The sequence below is a fragment of the Microcaecilia unicolor genome, chromosome 14, assembly GCF_901765095.1.
Source record: "Microcaecilia unicolor chromosome 14, aMicUni1.1, whole genome shotgun sequence".
NCBI lineage: Eukaryota > Metazoa > Chordata > Amphibia > Gymnophiona > Siphonopidae > Microcaecilia > Microcaecilia unicolor.
In genome coordinates, this window is record NC_044044.1 from 4,015,609 (window position 1) to 4,039,990 (window position 24,382).

At 43.6% G+C, this 24,382-nt stretch overlaps 1 protein-coding gene across 1 annotated transcript in view; it reads left to right on the top strand.

Annotated features, from left to right (window-relative positions):
- Positions 1-6,785: 6,785 nt before the first annotated feature.
- LOC115458167 (G-protein coupled receptor family C group 6 member A-like) overlaps positions 6,786-24,382 on the top strand; it is a 117,304-nt gene continuing 99,707 nt past the window's right edge. The window contains exons 1-2 of the mRNA XM_030188025.1: positions 6,786-6,952; positions 11,815-12,109. Of these exons, the coding sequence (XP_030043885.1) occupies positions 6,786-6,952; positions 11,815-12,109 (462 nt within the window). The remainder of the gene's footprint in view (positions 6,953-11,814; positions 12,110-24,382) is intronic.

Genomic DNA, 24,382 nt, shown 5'->3' on the forward strand with positions numbered 1-24,382 from the left:
CACTACAAATGCTGGCTCCTCCCAAGACCAAATGCCTTGGATTTCGCCGGGTTTGAGATGGCCGACAATTTTTTCCATTATCGCTGAAAAACAAAACCGGCCATCTCAAACCCGACGAACTGTGGCATTTGGCCGGACTAAACCGTATTATCGGAAAAAAAGATGGCCGGCCAACTTTTTTGATAATACGTTTCCGGCCAGCTGTTGTGCCACCGCCAAAATAGACAGCCGGCGAACTATTTCACCGGTGACGTTCGATTATGCCCCTCAATGAGTACTAGGTGCTATTCTGTAAGATAGTACTTAAGTGCCATTGAGTGGACAGAGCATGTGTTCACCGTGGGTGTGTCTCCAAGAGCATAGTTTTTAGAATGCTATAAAGTATATATGTCTTTTGGTTCACCCAGACTGCTCAATATAATTCCCAGCTATCACTGTGGTAGAGGTTACAATAGTAAGATATAAGCCAGAGTCCTAACTTAGAGAACTATGAGAAGACTGACTTTGAAGAATTATAAACCAAATATCCAAAATATGGATCCTAAGGAAGAAATTTTTTGTAAGTGAAGGAGAGATTCTCAGAGTGTTAACTCACGAAACGGAGGAGCACCAGAGGGTAATATCTGCTCCTAAGGGTGGATAAGTTTCTCGATCATTGAACTTCTACAAAATTTTATATATAATGTGAGCAAACAAAACCAGTGCTCCCAACTTCGTATGAAAACATCACCTAAATAATGAATTGTTTTAACTTCAAAGGTTATCCGCTCATATTCTCAATAAACCTTGTGTGTACCAATGTTCTGAATATTTAATACTCAGGGGGATATAACCCCTCTTACATCAATTTCTCACATCCTATCACAAGTTCTGGAAGTATATTTTAAAGATAAACTCTCCATTGTTCCTAAAAATAAACCTTCTGCTGTTCTTAAGCTGTTGTTTCTATTTATGTATATGAAATGATATAATTCTACAGTTGTTACTGTTGCTGTTAATGTACTAATATATACCAATTGTACACCTCTCTATATCCATTCATAGACACATCTACATTATCCATGTGGAGGGGCATTTTCAAAAGGGACATCAAAATTGTGATTTGGACATCCTTGCAAAACAGCGAAATCCAGGGGCAGGGAAATCTGTATTTTCGAAACAAGATGGACATCCATCTTTCATTTCGAAAATACCATCAAAGACATCCAAATCCTTAAATTTGGACATCCCTAGATTTGGTCGTCCCTAGACATGGACGTTTCTGACTTTCGGTGATTTTCAAAACCAAAGACGTCCATGTCAAAAACGGCCAAATGCAAGTCATTTGGTCATGGGAGGAGCCAGCATTTGAAGTACACTGGTCCCCCTGACATGCCAGGACACCAACCGGGCATCCTAGGGGGCACTGCAGTGGACTTCATAAATTACTCCCAGGTACATAGTTCCCTTACCTTGTGTGCTGAGCCCCCAAACCCACTACCCCAACTGTACACCACTAACATAGCCCTTACAGGTGAAGGAGGGCACCTAGATGTGGGTACAGTGGGTTTGTGGTGGGTTTTGGAGGGCTTGCTGTTTCCTCCACAAATGTAAAAGGTAGGGGGGTATGGGCCTGGGTCCACCTGTCTGAAGTGCACTGCACCTACTACAAAACTACTCCAGGGGCCTGCATGCACTGTCATGGACCTGAGTATGACATCTGAGGCTGGCACAAAATGTTTTTAAAGATGTTTTATGAGGGTGGGAGGGGGCTAGTGACCACCGGGGGAGTAAGGGGAGGTCAACCCGATTCTCTCCAGTGGTCATCTGGTCATTTCATGCACCTTTTTGTGCCTTAGTCATAAGAAAAACAGGTCCGGGTGAAAAAGTCCAAATGTTTGTCAGGGACGTCCTTGTTTTTTTTGATTATGGGTCAAGGACGTCCAAATGCTAGGCACGCCCAAGTCCCCAGGAATAACATGTATAGAATGTTTGTACGTTTGGGAAGCTTGCCAGGTGCCCTTGGCCTGGATTGGCCGCTGTCGTGGACAGGATGCTGGGCTCGATGGACCCTTGGTCTTTTCCCAGTATGGCATTACTTATGTACTTATGTTTGCTACTTCTCCGACATGCCTCCTTGAACTTAGGAAATAGTACATAGAACCTTATCACAAAGACCAACTACAAGATCGTGTGCCTACACCGTTTTTGATGCAGTTGACCAAGATGGTTCTATTGAGGAACTATTTTCTGTTTGAATCCACATATTACGTACAAGTACTGTACATGGAGTCGCTGTGGATACAGCTTCAGCTCTGAGTATAGTGAACTTATATATGAGTACTTTTGAAGAAATCCATCAATGTACTTCTGTCTGGTTTCAACACATTAAAATTTGGCATTGTTTTATTGACAAAATTTTCTTCTTTTGGATAGCGTCTCACCATTCTCTGCAACAGTTTATAGCATGGTTGAATTCTCTTGACATACATCTCAAATTTACCATGCAGTGCAGTAATGAAAGCATTTCTTTTTTGCATACTTTGGTATACAAGACTGAGGCGAAGATAGCAGTAACTGTATTTTGAAAAACCACTGATCGCAATTCTCTTCCTCAGTATAATAGCCATCATCCTTGGCGTATGAAGGATTCCTTACCTGTGGGACAGTTTTTATGCTTATGGTGCATCTGCTCTTCTGAAGAAACATTCCGGTATTAGGCTACATATTTATCTGAATGCTTAAAAGAGAGAGGGTATCTTGACAGAAGCATGCGCCATGCTTATAAACGAGCTTGGTTTTGCACAGCACCCTTTATTATTATTGGATAAGCCTGAAGAAGCATTGGATACATTTGTTTGTGTCCTGACCTATACTGACCTTGCTGCCCAAATAGCATGCACCATCAACCAATATTGGGATGTGCTTTCATTTCTCTCTGGTTTCCAACAGCGTCCCTGTATAGCATATCATAGGGGTCAAAATCTGCGAGATAAATTGGTTCATTCTATGTATCAAATTCCTATCCATCAGGAAGTTGTGTTAACAGGGCATAAAGCATAGGGACATTGCCAGTATTGTGCTCAAATGATTGAGGGCACTCAATGGCATCATCCTTTGAGAAATGAGAAAATCTATAGACAGAAGACTAACACTACATGTGAGTCTACATATGCTATATATGCAATTGTATGCCCATGGTATGTGGGACGTACCAAAAGACAGATCAAAACTCATTTAACAGAACACAAAAGCAGACTTAATAAACAAATATTGACTGCTCCTTTAGGCATGCATTGTATGGAGAAAAACCATCAATTGAAAATGAGCCCTAAAATATATAAAATATAAATAGATCTTAAATTTTATGGAAAGGGGGAAGTGAGTAGATGTCCCAAATATGTGCCTGAACTGACCAGATGACCACCGGAGGGATTCGGGGATCACCTCCCCTGACTCCCCCAGTGGTCACTAACCCCCTCCCATCCTCAAAAATACAACTTTAAAAACTTTTTTTGCCAGCCTCAAATGTCATACTCAGGTACATCGCATCAGTATGCAGGTCCCTGGAGCAGCTTTAGTGGGTGCAGTGGACTTCAGGCAGGCGGACCCAGGCCCATCCCCCCCTACCTTTTACATTTATGGTGGAAAATGGGAGCCCTCCAAAACCCTCCCGAAACCCACTGTACCCACATCTAGGTGCCCCCCCTTCACCCCTTAGGGCTATGGTAGTGATGTATAGCTGTGGGGAGTGGGTTTTGGGGGGGGGGGTTGGGAGGCTCAGCACCAAAGGTAAGGGAGCTATGCACCTGGGAGCTATTTACAACATTTTTTTTACTTTTTAGAAGTGCGAGGGAGACCAGTGCACTATGAATCCTGGCCCCTCCCATGACCAAATGCCTTGGATTTGGCCAGATTTGACATCGCCAGCTTCGGTTTCCATTATGGGCAAAAACCGATGCTGGCCATCGCAAACCTGGCCATCTCTGACATTTGGCTGTCCTGAACCGTATTATCGAAAACAAAGATGGACGACCATCTTTTTCGAAACTACAGTTGGCTCCTGCCAGTTGCGGAGCCGGCCCCGGAGATGGCCGGCCATGGAGATGACCAGCGCTGTTCAATTATGCTTCTCCACGTGTAAATTTTAGGAATGCCCATGTGCCACCCATGTTCCTCCCATGTTCATGCCCACTTTTGAGATCCGCATGGTGGAACTTACAGGCGCCACTTTATAGAATATGCTTAGCAAGTCGTGCATGTAAATTCTAATTAAAGCCAATTAATGTCAAAAACTGCTTGTTAAGTGGATATTATCAGCACTGATTGGCTTATTAAGCTAATGTGGTTGATATTCAATGTGATGTAACCAGGCAGGCGGGGCTTCTGCCAGGATAAATCACACTGGCTGGCCCAGGACCTGCTATTTAACCTCTCTGAGAGCTACAGCCCTCTCTGGTTAGTGCTGGAGTGGACCAGGCATGGAGTCAGGGTGGATCCAAGAGTTATGCAGGAACCATAATGTTCAGTACCAGTGCCTGCACAGCTAACTGGGAATTTTGCACAAATAGCAGTCCTAACTATGCTCATTTATCTATGCAGGTATAACACTGAATATCAGCCATAACAGGATGGATTTTGGGTGCCATCAGAGACCCTGATATTCAATTCTGGTATCTAGATAGGGCTGTCACTGAATTTCCAGTGAATTTAGCAAGTGGTTCTTATAAACACTGGCTGCTGCCAGAAGAATATTGATTGATATATTTCTAAGTGATGCTGCTCCCAGAATGCCCCAAGTCCAACTCCCATTTTTGGATTGGTAACTGCGGTTATATAATTATATGCATCCAAAACTGTATGTTTAATTACAAAGAATTTAAAAAATGTACTTATGTGATACAGTGGCGTAGCCACGGGTGGGCCTGGGTGGGCAGGGGCCCACCCACATAGGGCTCAGGCCCACCCAACAGTAGCACATGTTTAGTAGTAGCTGGTGGGGATCCCAAGATCCGCCAGCTGAAGAACTTCCCCCTGATGGTAACAAAAACGCTACTCTGCACGATAACGGCACCTGCACATGCTCAGTTTTCAGTGCATGCCTGCTGTAGACTGCCAAGATGGAAAGAAGCATTTTCTCACCAGCTGAGATATTTTTTGGGTGGTGGTTGAGGGGAGGGGGAGAGAACACTTGGTGCCCACCCACTTCTTGCCTAGGCCCACCCAAAATCTGTTGTCTGGCTACGCCCCTGATGTGATAGGAACTATTGAAGACCAAATAAGTATGCTTCAAAAATCAATCCCGGGTGTTTTCTTAATGCATTAATAAAAGCAGGGCTGGAAGCATTCCATGTTCTTTTTATAAATTTATGTACATAAAACTGTTCATGGATAAGGAAGTCCTAAGTTCACCTTCTAAACTAGCATGCATCCCTTTAGGCAGAGATATCAATTGATAGACTAATGTTCATAATTCTCACTGACAGATATACACATAACTTTATCTGGTTAACTTATATCCTTGCTGTATTTTTTTAATTGGTCCCAAACTATTTGCTTTTGAATATCAGACAGTTTTATTCATATAAAAATTTACATTTTCTTCCTGAATTTTCAATCCAGTAAATGTAGGGTTTGGTAGAAGTCTGCTTTCAAAGTGGGAATATTCAGGTAGCTAAATATCTTTTGGAGGGTGACTTTACCTACGCTCTTAAGTGTTGAAAAGGTTACCAACAAAATGAGTAGTATGTAAAAAAAATATAAGTGTGAGATGTGACTAAATGTGCACGAGGGAGAGGAGAAGAGGAACAAAGATGTGAATGAAAAGAAAATTAAACTGAAATACCTTTATTTCTTACTCTTAACTCTGTAAAGTAACCTAGTGGTAAAATCCAGAATGACGTCCTTTTCTGTGACTTGTTTTCCTCTACTTTCAAGGTCAAAGAGACATTCGTCCAGTGGCGTACCGGGGGGGGGGGGGGGGGGGGGGGGGCGGTGGGGGCGATCCGCCCCGTGTGCACGCCGCTGAGGGGTGCCGCGGCGCATGCCTGCTCCGAGTTCGCTAAACTTCGTCGCTCGTTCGCTGCAGCTCCCTCTGTGCCATGGAAAAGGTTACTTCCTGTTCCGGGGCAGAGGGAGCTGCAGCAAAGCGAAGTTTAGCGAACTCGGAGCAGGCACGCCGCGGCACCCCCCCAGCGGCATGCACCCAGGGGGTCATTTTGCTGGAGGGGGGGAAGGTGTCATTTAGCAGCGGGGGGGGGGGGGGGGGGGCGCATCGGCGCTCCGCCCAGGGTGCCATCCAGGCCAGGAACCCCACTGCATTCATCTCTCATAGTTGTAGGAACACAGAATTGTAATTAGATTTTATATCAATAACATCAAAAGTTCAATTTTTCCTCTGTTGAATTTGTTGAGATTCATAATTATATTAGTCTATCAGAAGCCATTCCACTGGAGAGCTGGACTAATGTATCATCACTGCTGGTAATATTATTTACATTTGACCTACAATTAGAGTGCAGCAGGGACCAAGGAAAGCGGCACTAATAGCAATTTCCTGAAATAGGTGTCCATTCAAATCAAACAACAAATCCATGGAGTCAAGGGAGACAGCAGGAGAGCACATTATTTTAAGGAGAAGCTCTGCATTCCTTCTTCTCACACTAAAGGATGACTGTGTCTGTGTGAAGGCAAAGAAAGCTATGATGAAACTGTGAAGGAGGTGAAACTGGATCTGGTATAGAAGACTTTTGAACGAGAAAATGATTCTGTGCTTTCTATTTCTGGGACCAAGTGGGATCTTGATGATGGTTTCTGCAGTAGTTAGTCGATGCCAGAGACCTACCTTTGGTGAATTTCAGAGCTACTTTAAAGAAGGAGACCTGATATTGGGCGGAATAATTGCAATCACTAAATCTATGAGGAGTCGGTCCTTAAGCTTTAGAAGTAGCAGTGAGACCAGTTTCTGTGTTCCGTAAGTACTGTATTCATTTCCCTTTTTTTGCCCATAGTCTTCTAAACCACAAATCCAAGGCAACTGTCCATCAGTACTGTGCAAAGATTAAAATTCATCAATCACATGAAACAAAGGTCAAATTTCACAATTGTATATGACAACATATCGTTTCTACCTAGAAAATACACACTTCACAAAGTAAACTCCTTCAGAATACTGAATTGTCACATCCCATATATTTTAGTTAATATTCTACAATCCTATGTTACGCTTAATTAAGAACTATCTTAAAGAACAGCATTTTAATCTTTTATAAACACACGTATCATCTAACATTTTCTGTAACTTTCTGTTGTAAATTATTCAACAGAGTGGGCTCTGCTGCTGCCTATGAAGTTCTCAAATTTGTAGCTTTGATTATTGGTAGACAGCAGAGAAAATCAGATCACAAACCTCTTTGATAAAAATGAAAGTGACCTTAAAACATTCCTCTTTGAAGATGCCTTCCCCAATAGCTGTTGAATTTGCTGAACTTGGGGCTGCCCTTGATATGAGCCTTCTTGCCACTATAACTACCCCTAGTTTTTACACCTACTAACCCTTCTTTCCTATCAATTATTCTAGTTCCTTTCCCGCCCTCCCTCCCTCCGTATAGTGCTTCCCCCTTCCCCCTTTCTTCTTTTTTTCTCTATTTTTATACTTTAGCCCCCTTGTATACTAAGCCACACAGCAATGCCGGCACAACCCATTCGAAGTGAATGGACTGTGTCGGCATTAGCACACGGCAGCCACTAGTGAGGCTTAGTAAACGGGGGGTAGATTTGTTAGCCACTCAGATATTATATACAGTGGTGGAAATAAGTATTTGATCCCTTGCTGATTTTGTAAGTTTGCCCACTGACAAAGACATGAGCAGCCCATAATTGAAGGGTAGGTTATTGGTAACAGTGAGAGATAGCACATCACAAATTAAATCCGGAAAATCACATTGTGGAAAGTATATGAATTTATTTGCATTCTGCAGAGGGAAATAAGTATTTAATCCCTCTGGCAAACAAGACCTAATACTTGGTGGCAAAACCCTTGTTGGCAAGCACAGCGGTCAGACGTCTTCTGTAGTTGATGATGAGGTTTGCACACATGTCAGGAGGAATTTTGGTCCACTCCTCTTTGCAGATCATCTCTAAATCATTAAGAGTTCTGGGCTGTCGCTTGGCAACTCGCAGCTTCAGCTCCCTCCATAAGTTTTCAATGGGATTAAGGTCTGGTGACTGGCTAGGCCACTCCATGACCCTAATGTGCTTCTTCCTGAGCCACTCCTTTGTTGCCTTGGCTGTATGTTTTGGGTCATTGTCGTGCTGGAAGACCCAGCCACGACCCATTTTTAAGGCCCTGGCGGAGGGAAGGAGGTTGTCACTCAGAATTGTACGGTACATGGCCCCATCCATTCTCCCATTGATGCGGTGAAGTAGTCCTGTGCCCTTAGCAGAGAAACACCCCCAAAACATAACATTTCCACCTCCATGCTTGACAGTGGGGACGGTGTTCTTTGGGTCATAGGCAGCATTTCTCTTCCTCCAAACACGGCGAGTTGAGTTCATGCCAAAGAGCTCAATTTTTGTCTCATCTGACCACAGCACCTTCTCCCAATCACTCTCGGCATCATCCAGGTGTTCACTGGCAAACTTCAGACGGGCCGTCACATGTGCCTTCCGGAGCAGGGGGACCTTGCGGGCACTGCAGGATTGCAATCCGTTATGTCGTAATGTGTTACCAATGGTTTTCGTGGTGACAGTGGTCCCAGCTGCCTTGAGATCATTGACAAGTTCCCCCCTTGTAGTTGTAGGCTGATTTCTAACCTTCCTCATGATCAAGGATACCCCACGAGGTGAGATTTTGCGTGGAGCCCCAGATCTTTGTCGATTGACAGTCATTTTGTACTTCTTCCATTTTCTTACTATGGCACCAACAGTTGTCTCCTTCTCGCCCAGCGTCTTACTGATGGTTTTGTAGCCCATTCCAGCCTTGTGCAGGTGTATGATCTTGTCCCTGACATCCTTAGACAGCTCCTTGCTCTTGGCCATTTTGTAGAGGTTAGAGTCTGACTGATTCACTGAGTCTGTGGACAGGTGTCTTTCATACAGGTGACCATTGCCGACAGCTGTCTGTCATGCAGGTAACGAGTTGATTTGGAGCATCTACCTGGTCTGTAGGGGCCAGATCTCTTACTGGTTGGTGGGGGATCAAATACTTATTTCCCTCTGCAGAATGCAAATAAATTCATATACTTTCCACAATGTGATTTTCCGGATTTAATTTGTGATGTGCTATCTCTCACTGTTACCAATAACCTACCCTTCAATTATGGGCTGCTCATGTCTTTGTCAGTGGGCAAACTTACAAAATCAGCAAGGGATCAAATACTTATTTCCACCACTGTATGATGTGCAGGATACTAAGGGACCCTTTTACAAAGGCGTTAGGCTCTACGCACATGCAGCATGCACCAAAATGAGACTACCGCCAGGCTACTAATGTAACCTAGGGGTTAATAAAATAAATAAAATTACCCAAGTTGTCCCAGAGTTCCATTGTGGCCAGCAGCGCAGGTCTTTACAATTAGCTGAGAGCTGAGCTTTGCTGACTGTTACAGAGAGGCTCTCTTGCTGGCAGTTGGGAGATGGAGCAGCAGCTGTGAAGAGTGAGGATGTGAGAGGCTGGATGGCAGAGTCTGTGTGATAGAGAAATTGGGTTTTTGTTCTTATTAAGGAATGAGAAGGGTTTAAAATAGTGGGGAATGCGATAAAGTGGGTTTTAAAGTGTGTGTGTCATGGCCTGTTGAAAGCTAAAGTATTTATTGACCCAAAAAGGAAATAGCCTCCTGGGTTTTGTAATAGAAATGTGAAAGTGTGAGTGAACCAGATAGGATTTACTTTTGTGAGGGGAAAGTTGTGACCCTGGAGAGGATAGAGAGAAAATCAGTGCCATATAGATCTATAAAGTAATGCAAAGGATAGCAAGTGACATAAGTTTGAATGGTAGAATGTTCAGTGAACAGATGGAATGAGAGAGTGGCTGCAGGAACTGAGCGGATGAGCTGCAGGACCGCTCCTCAGAGTAGGGTCCCAGTAAAATAGCCTAGGTTTGTAAGAGATAGGAAATTGTTTAAATTTTGTTTCAGCTAAAACCAGCCCACAGTGTTGATAAAATTAAAAGTAATGTCACCAGGTAAAAGGCATTTCGTGTAACTAGGGAGTAAGGATTTTGCCTCCCATTTTAGTTGCTTAAGGAAGGTTTAGGGAGAAGAAAAATCCAGAGGACAACCCACCTGGACGACTGGGCCCCCACGCAAGCAAGGCTGGAATCAAGCTTCCTCAGCTAAGTGACATTTGACCCACCAAAGCTAAAAGAGACTGAAGTGGGTTAGGGGGTGTATACTAAAGCTACAAATAGGTTGCAGAGTGAAAGAGAGAGGAGAGAAACCAAAACATACTTACCGGGGTTTCCTGGTCCGAGTTCGGAGTTTTCAGATGAAAAACTGAATATCTGGAAACCAGAAAGTCAATAACAAAGAATCAAATTCTTTATAGAGAGAAATCAAAAGAGCTGTGGTTCTAAGTCTGAGAAAATAAATGGAAAATGCGTATTATTTAAAACAGCACTTATCTGATGGGGGTGAAAGGTTGAGTTGAATCCTGTGGAAAAGAAAAGAATATATAGGATATCAAATGAGTATGGTTATATTTAGAATCTTCACTAATATACGCTGAATATTAGTTAAAATTTAGAAATATTGTTCTACAGTCACTGTTCCATGTTATATGTTAAATATCACATCATTAAATGTTCTTTAATTAACTGAAGATTTGACTGGTGTGTTCCATCAAAATCTGAGAAAAATCCCTACATTTAGATTACTTTCCTCTCGTGTCCTTTGAGGGCACGAGACGAGGTTAGTGTATTTGTTCTCCCTCCACGTCGGGGTGCTGGGTTTTTGAGCCACGACTACACACAATAGGTGGAATAGAAACCAGAACTTAACATGCATCTTACCCAGAGGTGAGGGGGTGTAACACTAAGCCCCCTGGTGTTAATTTCAGATTTGCTGTGCACCCGTCCTGGCTGGATGATTTATTTATTTATTTCCTACCACACACGGCATTTCTGCTGTAAATCAGCGGTTGGCGAGCTCCGAGCGGCCACATATGGCACGTGAGCCCTTACTGCTAGATCAACGGGTGGGTTTAAGGGCTCAGGCCAGAATTAGGCATGCACTGGTTTCAGTTTTACAGCAGGCCCTTTTCCCAGCCCCTTAAAACAAAGCCCTTTTTCCCAAACGCCTGGCATACACCAAAAAGACAGTCCTAAGAAACAAGATGGCAAGCAATCTGCAAAATCCAACGTGGAGACAAACAAAGCAGATCAATCCGTGATATGGTTCAAAACTTTATTTTCAGAGATTCGCCCGACACAGACTGTGTTTCGCCCACAAGGGCTGCGTCAGGGGCTAATAGTCCAAGCAGGACATGAGATTGAAACGAAAAAAAACCAGCAGGGAGATGGGAGATGGAAACACTGGTGTCCTCACCTTGATTGAGGAAAGCACCCTGCTGGTTTTTTACGTTTCAATCTCATGTTGAAATTGAAGGGTGATATACCTGTTCTAAGCTTTTCTGAATTCAGATACATTTTTCAGAATGAATTTGCCTCAGCAGATCTTTGGGGGCTCTCAGAAGCACAAAAACAAAGTACTGTAGGGTGTAGCTAAGATTCAGTGACAAAACTGACTGGTAGGTTTTGATAGTGGAGAAGGATGGGTTCCTGCAGATAAGGATTATATTGAATTAATATGTTTTAAATATATGCTTGATTTCTCACAGATCTACCACCCTACAATACTTTCAGCATCTCTTGGCCTTTTTTTTTGCCATTGAGGAGATCAACCAAAATGCGGACATCTTACCCAATATCACGCTGGGTTTTCATATCTATGACTCCTGCTCTGATGCTTGTTTTTCACTGTCTGGTGTTCTGAGTATATTATCTGGAAAAGAAGAAGCAGTTCCTGGCTATACATGTCATCGTCAGGGCCATGTTGCAGGTTTCATTGGAAGCCTCTCTTCAGAGATATCACATGCAATTTCCATACTCACAGGGGTCTATAGATATCCACAGGTACTGAAAGAGCCAGTCTCAATATATATTCTCTAAAATGTTGTTGTATTGGTTTCTCCTTTCCATATTGTGCTGACCTGGATTATATATGGTGGTTTATTGGTTTGATAGCTTGCTGGAATAAAATACGGATCCTTTGCTAAGCTGCAGTAAAAAGTGTCCTCAGTGCACACTTATTTCACAGTAACACAATAACCCCCCCCCCCCCCCTGTTTACTAAAGCTTAGCTCGAGTTATCTGCAGCAGGGCCTATTTTATTCCTATGGGCCCTGATGCAGATAAGTCGAGCTACGCTTTAGTACACAACCCCCTAAGGCAGTAACACAATAAATGACAAAAGATAAAGACCTGCAACACTGGTTGTCAAATTTTCACCATGCCAACAATATAGACAGCCAAATGTGGTGGAGTCTTGGTTATAGCAACACTGGGCCTTCAAGAAAGAGATAAGTGCCGTCCTTTATTGTGAGAAAGACCCGACACGGGCTGTATTTCGGCGCACAAACGCCTGCCTCAGGGGTCAGGGTGTATCTTCACAAACAATCACAAAGCTTTGATTGATTTCAAACAGACAGCGTCTGGCTAGACAGAGCATGCATTTAACGGTTGCTGGCCATTTATCTAGACTGTCTGACTAGCTCTATTCATACAGATTGTGAAGATACACTCTGACCCCTGAGGCTGGCGTTTGTGCACCGAAACATGGTCCATGTCGGGTCTTTCTCACAATAAAGGATTGCACTTATCTCTTTCTTGAAGGCCCAGTGTTGCTTTTTTGTTCTTGTTATATACTTGTATGCTGTATTACCCTCTCTTTTGTGATGGAGTCTTGGTTATAACTACATATCCCTAGTATTGCTGACAGTATTCAAATTACTAGTTAAGATGTATTCCCCTCCCTCTGAGCTGAACAGCACCCTCACTCACAGCACGTAACAATAAAGTGACCTACAACACTGGAGTTGACGAAGCTTCACTTGTCTTTTCCAATTTGCGAGGCACAAAACATATCAAGTTATTCAATTCAACTCTGCCTTATAGCAGGCGTTTGATACCATTGTCCTTCCCATACTAAGGACACATTCTGCTGCATCCAATGAAACTTGGTATATGCCTAATCTGAAACTTAGGATTCAACTCCGCCATGCTGAAAGATGCTGACACTAGATCCTTGCTTCATTAAGCACTTTTAAAGGTATTGCATCCACTTAAAAGAAGGCTATTTTGAAAGCAAAATGAGACCATTATTCAAAACAAATTGCTAAGGCCCCGAACATCTCTGTGTTGTATACAATTGTATGGTCACTTACCACCCCTCCCTCACCAGTAGATTCTCAATCTTCATCCCCTGATGCCCAGGATTTAGCTGATTTGTTTCTCAGACAAAATTCAAAATTTGCACAATTTATTCTCTGCAAATTCCCAGTAATGTACTCCCCTGCCCTCTCCTCTCCTCCTAGTACCTTGTCAGCAACCCTGAGCACCTTTAACATGCCGACTCTCTGTAATCTATGAACCCAACTACAGCCCCACAGCATCCTATTTCATCTTTTATTCTGAAACATTACTCTATATTCACAGTGTGGTCACAACTAGTCTTTCTCAAACTCAGATGCCCAGTACTTGGAATAATGATGTTTTGAGACCACAATTAAAAAGACACTACCAAATCATCTATGTCCTCCTCCAATTATTGCCCAATCTCTAATTTACTGTTTATTGCTAAATTCAATTTTCAGCTTGCAGACTTCATTGACAAAACAAATGTACTCGACCCAAACTAGAATGGGTTTAGGCAACACTATAGTTCTGAGACTTCCCTTTTAGGGGTGATCATCTTCATATGAACACTTGGATTATTTTAATTCTGTACTTCTTCTTTTACTTGATCTCTCATCTGCATAGGACAGTGACCCAGCATTAGGCAGTCACAAGCACAAACGGGCGGTGGACCAGCACAGCAGGAATAGGAAGTAGGGGGGGGGGGGTGATGGAAAGTATAGAAGAGCACAGGCAAGTTAGGAAAGGGATAAATAAGGGAGAGGCACTAAAGAATAGAGGACCTATAGGGAGGCAGGTAACAAGACAGGAAGTCTAGGAGGTGGGGAAAGAGGTTACCTCTGGGAGCAAGAAGGGCAGTGCCTGCAAGGTGCAGTCACCATTTTAGTCTGCTGCTCCCTCAGCTCTGCTCTCTTCCACTGAAACATTTGGTAAATTCTTTTTAATTTGTTTAATCTCATTCTCTCTTCTTGCCTTTTGCGTTGTTTGGTCCAGGGTGCCTTCTCTGTGGGCTGTTGGTTGTGGCCAGGAAGGGAGCACAGGGGTTTGGCTCACAGCAGAGGGCAGAAGAGCAGTGGGCTGCTCAGGCGCAGGCCGGCCGTTTGACTATTTACAGTGCTGGTATGGGGGCCCTCACTGTTTGGTTTGCCCTTCTTTTCTGGACCTGCGTCTTCTGGGTAGGGTATAATGTGCCCACAGAAAGGCGGAGTGCTGGTGAGCGTGCCAACAGCCGTGGTGAGGAGGAGGTTTGGGCTCACGCAATCAAAACAGCATGGTTCCATTTTATAGAAGGGTGCTGCTGGATTGGCTGGGAATCTGAATGCATCTATGGCTCTGGCAGATGCGTTTCCGCTCCTGCATGTGCAGAGCAAACCATGGTCGCGGGTAAAACGACTGCGCTGCAGTGATGGGCGGTGTGTGCAAAATCATGAGCCATCAGCTGTGCACTCTGGGTGCACAATTAATGTCAGTTGTGCTGGTACCAGGCATTGTTTGAGGGCGGATTACAGGTAAGTTTCAATTAGAAATGTGTTTGTGCCAGTGACCTCGGTTACCATATAATTTAGGGTTCAGTATGGCCCCTGGGTGTCAGGCAACATCTGGATAAGGGATGCCCCCTTCTCTGTGAACCATCAGGTCACAGGTTGGTGACCATGAAAGGGCGAGCGTTGCGCATGGTCGCATCTGGGAATGTGGACTATTTTAGTCCTTTGTGTTGTGCCGTGGTCCTCCTGATTAGGCAGGTGTGTTTTTTCCTTGCATGCATGTGACTCTGTGAATGTGCCGCTTTGATGCACAAATTGCAGTGTCAGGGTGAGGGACATGTGTCAGCTCATAGTGCCCCTGATCAGTCTGTGGGTTGATTGTGAGTCACTGCATATAGGGCCATTCTGTGCAAGCCTAGCAGCAGGGGAGTTCCAGGTGAATCACTACAGCACCTGGCAGTCATCTTAGGAGGGGTTATAATCATAGGCACCCCATATAAGAGGCTTGGGGAGGCTAAGCCTCCCCAGCCCAACTGTGACCTTCCCCTGGCTGCTGCCCCCCAAAACGCAGGGCTGCCTGGTGCAGCAGCGCTGCAGCCAGGTAGCTTTCGGATGGTCCCTCCGCTCCTTCTCACCCTCAGCTCCATGATTGACAGCCCTCCTCTCCGTTCCTCTCCCCCCCCCCCCACGCATGTTTAACCCTTTTACTTTCATTCGCAGTGACGTCAGTGAAGAAGACAACACAGCGGGCTTGCCTCCAGCTTCTCCCTTCCCTCACACAGTGTTCCGCCTTCTGCAATGATGCATTTCCTGTTTCCATAAGGGTTGGACACTGTGTGAAGGAAGGGAAAAGTTGGAGGCAAGCCCGCTGTGTTGTCTTCTTTCCTGACTTCACTGCGACTGAAACTAAAAGGGTTAAACTTGCGGGGGGAAGGAATGGAGAGGAGGGCTGTCAGGAAGCTGAGGAAGGACAGGGAGAATCGCTGGATATGGATGGGAGGGGAGGGCAGGGGAGAGAAGAGATCGCTGGACAGGTGAGGAGGATAGAGTAGGGGGAGGGAAGAGATTGCTGGACATGGATGGGAGGAAAGGGCAGGGGGAGATAAGAGATTGCTGGACATGGATGGGAGGGAAGGGCAGGGGGAGAGAAGAGATTGCTGGACATGGATGGGAGGGAAGGGCAGGGGGAGAGAAGAGATTGCTGGGCATGGATGGGAGGGAAGGGCAGGGGGAGAGAAAAGATTGCTGGACATGGAGAGGAGGGGAGGGCATGGGAGAGAGGAGAATTGCTGGACATGGATGGACAGAGGGGAGGGCAGGGGAGAGAGGAGAAATGCTGGACATGGATGGATGAATGGGGGCAGGGGAGAGAGGAAAGTTTCTAGATATGGTAGGATGGATAGGGCAGGGGAGAATGGAGAGTTCCTGGACATGGATGGAGGGGAGGGAAGGGGAGAGAGGGGAATTGCTGAACATGGATGGATGAATGGAGGGGGAAGGGAAGAGAGGAAATTTGCTGGATATGGGTGGATGGATGAGAGGGCAGGGGAGAATGGAGAGTTGCTGGACATGGATGGATGGAGGGGAGGGAAGTCAGGAAGGAGATGCACATGGATGGAGGGGAGGGAAGATTGGAGAGAAATGTTGGACAAGAATGAAGGGAAGGAAAGACAAAGGAAGGAGATGCACACGGAAGGAGGGGAAAGGAGAGAGGAGAAATGCTGGACATGGTTGGAGGGGAGGGAAGACAGAGGAGGTAGATGCACATAGATGGAGGGGAGGGAAATGAGGAGAGATGTTGGATATGGATGGAGGGAAAACTGCTGAATTTAAGGGCTGGTTCAGAACACTTTGAGGGCAGATACTGAAACTTGAGGAAGGATAGGGACAGCGTTACAGATGGTAGATAGGATGCATAAGGACGCAGGAAGATGGTGGACATGGTGAGAGAAAAAATATCAAATGTAAAGAAGACACTGCATAAAACAAAAGACATTGGGACCAAAGCGAATAGAAAAACTAAATGATCAGACAACAAAGGTAGAAAAAAGTATTTTATTCAGAATTTATTAATTGGAATGTGTCAGCTTTTGGAAATGTGCATCTGTGATATTTTGCATGTAAGTTTCAATTTTTCTAGTATTGCTTCATGCTGAGTCTAACTTCTTGAGGTAACTTTCCAGTTTAGTATTTTGCCTTCATATCTGTTGTGTCATGTGTTTTTCATGTGTGATCAAGGTGCAGTATTCTGCTAGCGTTTAGTATTTGCAGACCTTTCTGTTTTGTTTTTCACTAGGTTGTGTACTGGTATTTTAGAGCCCGGTGTAATTATAGTGCTGCCTTTCCATGCATAAGGTTGTAGCTCGTCCTGTCCTTGGAATTAGTGCTGTTATGGTTTGGTAAGGTTATGAGTGTGTTTTTGCACAAGTTTGTGTATAGTGTTTTGCAGTGGAGAGATTGTGTGTTGGCCTTACTGAGTTGGCACCAAAACATCAGAAAGGGTGTAGAGCCTAAATCATGACACACCACCTCTTGAATGATCTACATATGGTTGTTAATAAAAGGAGCTCATTGTGAACACTATCCACCCTAAAAGGGTGTTTTGTGGCTCTACATGAGAATTGTGATGATATGATCCCTTGTTTCATATTGTTGACGGTCTGCATTTTCCGTATTTATTTTATTTTTTTTATTTTAGTTACATTTGTACCCCACACTTACCCACTCATTGGTGTATTAGGTCTGCCCAGTGTAATATTTATGGTACAGTAAGGTTCTGAGTGTGTTTTTACACAAATTTGTGCATAGTGTTTTCCAGTTGAGTGATTGTGGTTAGTATATGCTTTGAACAACCACTTTATTCATTCACATATGATACATATTTAATATCTAAATTTAATAAAAGGTATTAGTTGTGACTATTTTATTTTTACTTATTTTTTTCTGTGTGTTGTCAGACAATTATGAATATAAGCTCCACCCCTGGCCCCACCCCTAACCCTTCCCCCTTTAGCCTCCCCAAACAGTTGGGCCACCTACCGCCTATGGTTATAATACCGCGCAATTCAGTTATTGTGGCAGCCATACTGGTGAGGTCTTAGGACACGTGGAGGGGCATAATCGAACGGCGCCAGCCATCTATATGTGTGGCCATCTATATGGCCGGCGCCCATAGGCGCCCGGTATAAGAGGCTTGGAGAGGCTAAGCCTCCCCCCTGCTGCAGCAGAATGGATCAGCTGTGGAGTCTAGCTGCTCTGAGGGGATTAAATTGTTGATTTACCTCCATCCTCACAGCAGGAGCTGCAGTGAAAGCCCTCTAGCAGTTGTTGAAATTGGTTTATGGTTTGTTTACCTTACTGCTGGGAAAGCAGGGGGGGGGGGGGGGGGGTTGGCTGGAGGTGTCCTGGGTTGCCAGGGAGATATTTAAGGAGGATGACTTCCTGACATGCACTGAGAACAGATAGCAGCAGAACGGATACTGGGCCAGCATGATCAGAAAAAGTCACCAGACAACAAAGGTAGAAAAGATCATTTTATTTTCATTATAGTGTTTGGAATATGTCCACTTTGAGAAGCAGGTGCTCAACATTAAAAGTTTATATTTATTTACTTATTTATGGCATTTTATCCCACATTAAACATGAATTAGGGTGTTTTGTGGCTCTACATGGGAATTGTGATGATATGATCCCTTGTTTCATATTGTTGACGGTCTGCATTTTCCGTATTTATTTTTTTATTTTTATTTTAGTTACATTTGTACCCCACACTTTCCCACTCATTGGTGTATTAGGTCTGCCCAGTGTAATATTTATGGTACAGTAAGGTTCTGAGTGTGTTTTTGGACAAAGTTGTGCATAGTGTTTTGCAGTTGAGCGATTGTGGTTAGAATATGCTTTGAGCAACCACTTTATTCTTTGACGTATGATACATATCTAATATCTAAATTTAATAAAAGGTATTAATTGTGACTTTTATTTTTATTTATTTTTTCTGCGTGTTATCAGACAATTATGGATTTAAGCTCCACCCTTGGCCCCACCCCTAACCCCACCCCCTTTAGCCTCCCCAAACAGTTGGGCCACTGACCGCCTATGCCGGCGCCGCAAAGGGCGGTCCCAAACTGTATTATCGAAAAAGATGGCTGGCCATCTTTCATTTCGATAATATGGTTGGGGCAGGCCAAATGTCAGAGATGGCCGGGTTTAAGATGGCTGGCATCGGTAACCAACCCCCTCTATGCCAGCCTGAAATGTCATACCCAGCTCCATGACAGAAGTATGCAGATCCCTGGAGCAGTTTTTAGTGGGTGCAGTTTACTTCAGGAAGGTGGACCCAGGTCCACCCCCTACCTGTTACACTTGTGGTGGTAAATGCGAGCCCTCCAACCCCCCCCCCAACCCACCGTAGCCACATGTAGGTGCCCCCCTTCACCCATAAGGGCTATGGTAGTGGTGTATAGTTGTGGGGAGTGGGTTTTGGGGGGGATTTGGGGGGCTCAGCACCTAAGGTAAGGGAGGTATGCACCTGGGAGCAATTTTTGAAGTCCACTGCAGTGCCCCCTAGGGTGCCCGGTTGGTGTCCTGGCATGTCAGGGGGACCAGTGCACTACAAATGCTGGCTCCTCCCATGTCCAAATGGCTTGCATTTGGACATTTTTGACATGGACATCTTTGGTTTCGAAAATCACAGAAAGTCAGAAATGTCCAAATCCAAGGATGCCCAAATCTAGGGACATCCAAATTTAAGGATTTGGACGTCTCTGATGGTATTTTCGAAACAAAAGATGGATGTCCAACTTTTTTCAAAAATACGGTTTTCCCCACCCCTGGATTTCAACGTTTTGCAAAGATGTGCAAATCGTAACCTGGACGTTTCTTTCGAAAATGCTCCTCCGTGTATCGCTCCATGGTGCGTCCGCACCTTGATTATTGCATTCAATTCTGGTCATCATATCTCAAAAAATAATAATAATAATAGAGAAATTAGAAAAGGTTTAAAGAAGAGTGACTAAAATGATAAAGGGGATGGAACTCCCCTTGTATGAAGAAAGGCTAAAGAGGTTAGGGCTCTTCAGCTTGGAAAAGAGACAGATGAGGGGAGATATGATTGAGCTCTACAAAATCTTGAGTAGTGTAGAACGAGTAGATCTAATTTTACTCATCCAAAAGTACAAAGACTAGGGGACATTTGAGGAAGTTACATGAAATACTTTTAAAACAAATAAGAGGAAGTATTTTTTCACTCAACAAATAGTTCAGCTCTGGAACTCTTTGCTGGAAAAAGGGTTAACAATAGTTAGTGTATCTGAGTTTAAAAAAGGATTGGACAAATTCCTGGAGGAAAAGTCTGTAGTCTGCTATTAAGACAGACATGGGAAGCAACTGCTTGCCCTGGGATTTGTAGTATGGTTTGATAGTTAGAGAAAAGTGGGAAGTGGACCCTATCTTTAATCTTTCCAGCAACACACTTACGCAGTTAGAAATGGATGTTTTACAAAAAGGGTTGTCATTTGTACCTACGGTCAAATACAATGCCTTTCAGACCAGGATTGACCTCTTTAAATTTAGTTGGAAATTACAGATCATCCAAACCTTTTCCAACACTACAACTCCGATGATGGATATGTCCATAGTAAAGAAGCCATCTACCTGGATTCCACCAGGTCCAGCTCATCCACTTATACAAGCATTCTCCGCATGTGTAAAAAATGATGTTATGCAACTAGAAAAGAAGAAACGATTATGTTACTACAATACGACTAGAAAAAAACAAGACGCTGTTGCCAATCTCAGCCGCAATCAAGAAATAGTGATCAAACCAGCAGATAAGGGAGGAGGAATTGTGGTTATGAATCGTGAAGACTATGTAGAAGAGGTCATAAGATAACTTTCAGACCTCAAATTTTATATCCCCCTGGAAAAAGATCCAACTCCAGTGCTGCAGGAGGACAGTAAAGAACTTATAGACATATAATCACGTATGGGCTTCCTCACCAAGAAAGAAAAAGAATTCCTACAGGTTAAGCATCCAGTTATTCCCACCATTTATATGCTTCCAAAGATTCACAAATCGTTAGAGAATCCTCCAGGCAGACCCATCGTATCTGGAAATGGATCTGTGCTGGAGCCTCTGTCTATTTTTGTAGATTTTTTCATTCATCCTTTTGTCCCTCAAATCCCCTCTTATGTACGGGATACCACAGACATGATAAATATATTACAAGATTATGAAGGACCTCTGGCAGATACAATTATGGTTACATTAGACATAGAATCACTGTATACCAACATTCTCCAGATGGAAGCACTCAAAATTATTGAAACAACCCTTCTGAAGAGGACTACACACAAAAGAATCCCTAACCACCTTATTTTAACTTTTGCAACTCTGGCTCTTACCAAGAATTATTTCTTATTCCAAGATACTTTTTATCAGCAAATTAAGGGGACAGCCATGGGATCTACCATGGCCCCCAATCTGGCTAACCTATGTGTGGTACATTGTTCAATTTCAGAAAGAGATGTCTCTAATATTAATGAAATGTCCAACTGTGCTTGAGAATCCTGGGGTATATTCCTCAAATTGGTTTTCTTACCACCATCTCCTGGTTCAGCTTGCGAAGGAATAGGTAAATAGTATATTCTATTTAAAGGAGGAATAGCTGAATCCGGGTATAGTAGAATTTCTTGTAAATACTTCTTGAACATTTCAGTAGGGCTCAATTCTTTAATCCAAGGAAAATTTAGTATTCTAAGGTTCAACCTTCTATTAAAATTTTCAAATTGTTCAATTTTCCTGTGTGTTACCATTTTGTCTGTTACCAAGGATTCAGTCACAGATTTTAAGGATTTTACTTCTTGCTGAAGTTTTTCAGTTTGTATAATCGATTCCTGTTTGGTTTTTTCAAGGGAATTAGTCAAAAAGTCAATTTTACTAACTAATTGAGAAGTCTCCTGGGCAGATTTTGTAACCGTCTGGTTTAAACCCTGCAATATCTTCCATATCATCTGCAGGTTTATCTCCGCCAGAGATTCCCCTACAAAGAAGTTTCCTTAGCGTTCAAGGGGGGGGGGGGGGGAGTTAGCACCATCTGAGGTTTGGTCTAACACGCCCTCTGTAGTAGACTCATCCTCCTCTCTCCGCCCCGGAATCGCTGGTGGTGGAGGTTGATTATCTGGCGGCGAGAGTGATATTTCCCATTTCGAGGGAGTCATGGCTCCTCCAACGGCTCCCAAATTGGCATCACTCGCCATTGTAACAGGGATAGGCGTCGTGAATCGGTCCAGTGTTTGTTGGGACGGGGAGGAAGTTCGGGCCGCTGGCATCAGGCCCTTAACTATCCCCTTCCTTTTGGTATGGGGCATTTCCAGCTAAAAAGTAAGAAAAAAGGGAAAGCAAGGCTACCAGCAAATCCCCCATACTCGATCCACAACCGCTCAGGCCGCCATCTTGACACGCCCCCAGTAAGTATATTATCTAATGCTTATTGTTGACTTAAACTTGAATAGATAATGAATGTGACTGCTGGGTGGACGGGATGGACCGTTCAGAACATTATCTCCTGGCACTATGTTACTATGCTATGTTAATAGCATTCTGACTCATGGGGCACGGTACATCTACACATATTTTACATACCAACATATACAGCCTTTTCCGTATGGCAGGAGGGAGCCAGATCCGACTAAAAAGTATCCATGGCTTGGATCATGACAGATGGCATTCTACATACACACGCACATCAGCAACTAACCACTGAATATCAGTCAGATCATACTACATCTTCACAATTCAGTTTTACATGCACGCACTCACATGTAACTCTGGGCCCCAGTTCAGATCCTTGGTGTTACACCTCCATTGATATGCTGTGGTGCACATATAACTAGCATAACTAGCTTCGCACTGGGAAACCTGCTGCGGTTAACTAGAATGTACATCAAGAAATCAGTGGTTAAACCAGTATTCAGTACATGGTATTTAGGGCAAGAGGTCGAAAATGCTTAGCGACAAGCATGAGGCTATTGACCAAGGGCTTCGGCAACATAATTCATGACAGCAGTTCTTACGTTTCTATCAGTACAGAGTCTCCATTGGCTTTGATGTTCAACTTGGTGTCACTTTAGGTTCACCAGCTAAGAACATACCTGACTGCTAGATAGGGTATTTAATTATTTATTGCATTTGTATCCCACATTTTCCCACCTATTTGCAGGCTCAATGTGGCTTACATAGTTTTATTAACATTATCATACTAGGGTATCAGATACAGTTAGTATTGTGCCGAGATTAAGTAGGGAAGAGAGAAGAGGAAGAGAGTGATTAGGGTAGTAATAGAAGGTGGGTTTTCATAACTGAGTAGGTTGGTGAGGTGGAATAGTGAGGTTATCGGTTATCGGTTCTCGTTGTAGGCTTTGTTGAAGAAGTATGTCTTCAGGGCTTTGCGAAAGATGGTTATTTTGTTGATTGTTTTCAGGTCTGTAGGTAGTGCATTCCATAACTGCGTGCTCATGTAAGAGAAGGTAGTGGCATGCATCAGCTCGTATTTTAGTCCTTTACTGCTGGAGAAGTGCAGGTTGAGAAATTTGCGGGATGATCTTGTGGCGTTTCTGGGAGGTAGGTCCATGAGGTTTAACATGTATATTGGGGCGTCTGCGTGAATGATTTTGTGTACAATCGTGCAGATCTTGAATGCAATTCGTTCCTTAAGTGGGAGCCAGTGAAGTTTCTCTCTTAAGGGTTTTGCACTTTCATATTTGTTTTTTCCAAATATGAGTCTGGCGGCAGTATTCTGGGCAGTTTGGAGTTTTTTGGTAGTCTGTTCTTTACAGCCAGCGTACAGTGCGTTGCAGTAGTCTAGATGACTTATTACCATTGACTGTACCAGGGTACGGAAGATGTGTCTCGGGAAGAATGGTTTTACTCTTTTGAGTTTCCACATGGAGTAGAACATCTTTTTCGTTGTGTTTTTCACGTGGGCATCAAGAGTGAATTTTCGATCAATGGTGACTCCAAGAATTTTCAAGTTTTGTGAGACAAGAAGAGAACAGTATGGTGTGATTATGGTAACTACATCTACACTGTATACCTTGAATGCTAGCACTTACAATGGTAAAACCAGCATATAATTGAGGCTGGGTAGGGTAATTAGAATGAAACACAGTATCTGAATGTTCTGGAACACAGAACACAATATCTGAATGTTTACAAAACGCAGCATCTTAAAATAAGTCCAAAGTTCTTTTACTGATGACTTCTAGTCACCATCTCGTACAGGAATTTGCCTAGGACCTGGGTCTTATCACTGTTCTGACTCAACACGTCTTCTCTCTCAAACTGTATATTCTTTAAGTGTCCTTGTCCAAGCTGGCACAAATTCTGCCAGGGGAGGGGATGAGCGCTCTTTGCTGGTACAGTGTGACCTTGCATCTACTAGTAATATTCACTGCTGGCTTTATTTTAACCAATTCCATGTTTTGCTTCAACTTTAGCAAGCTCAATTCA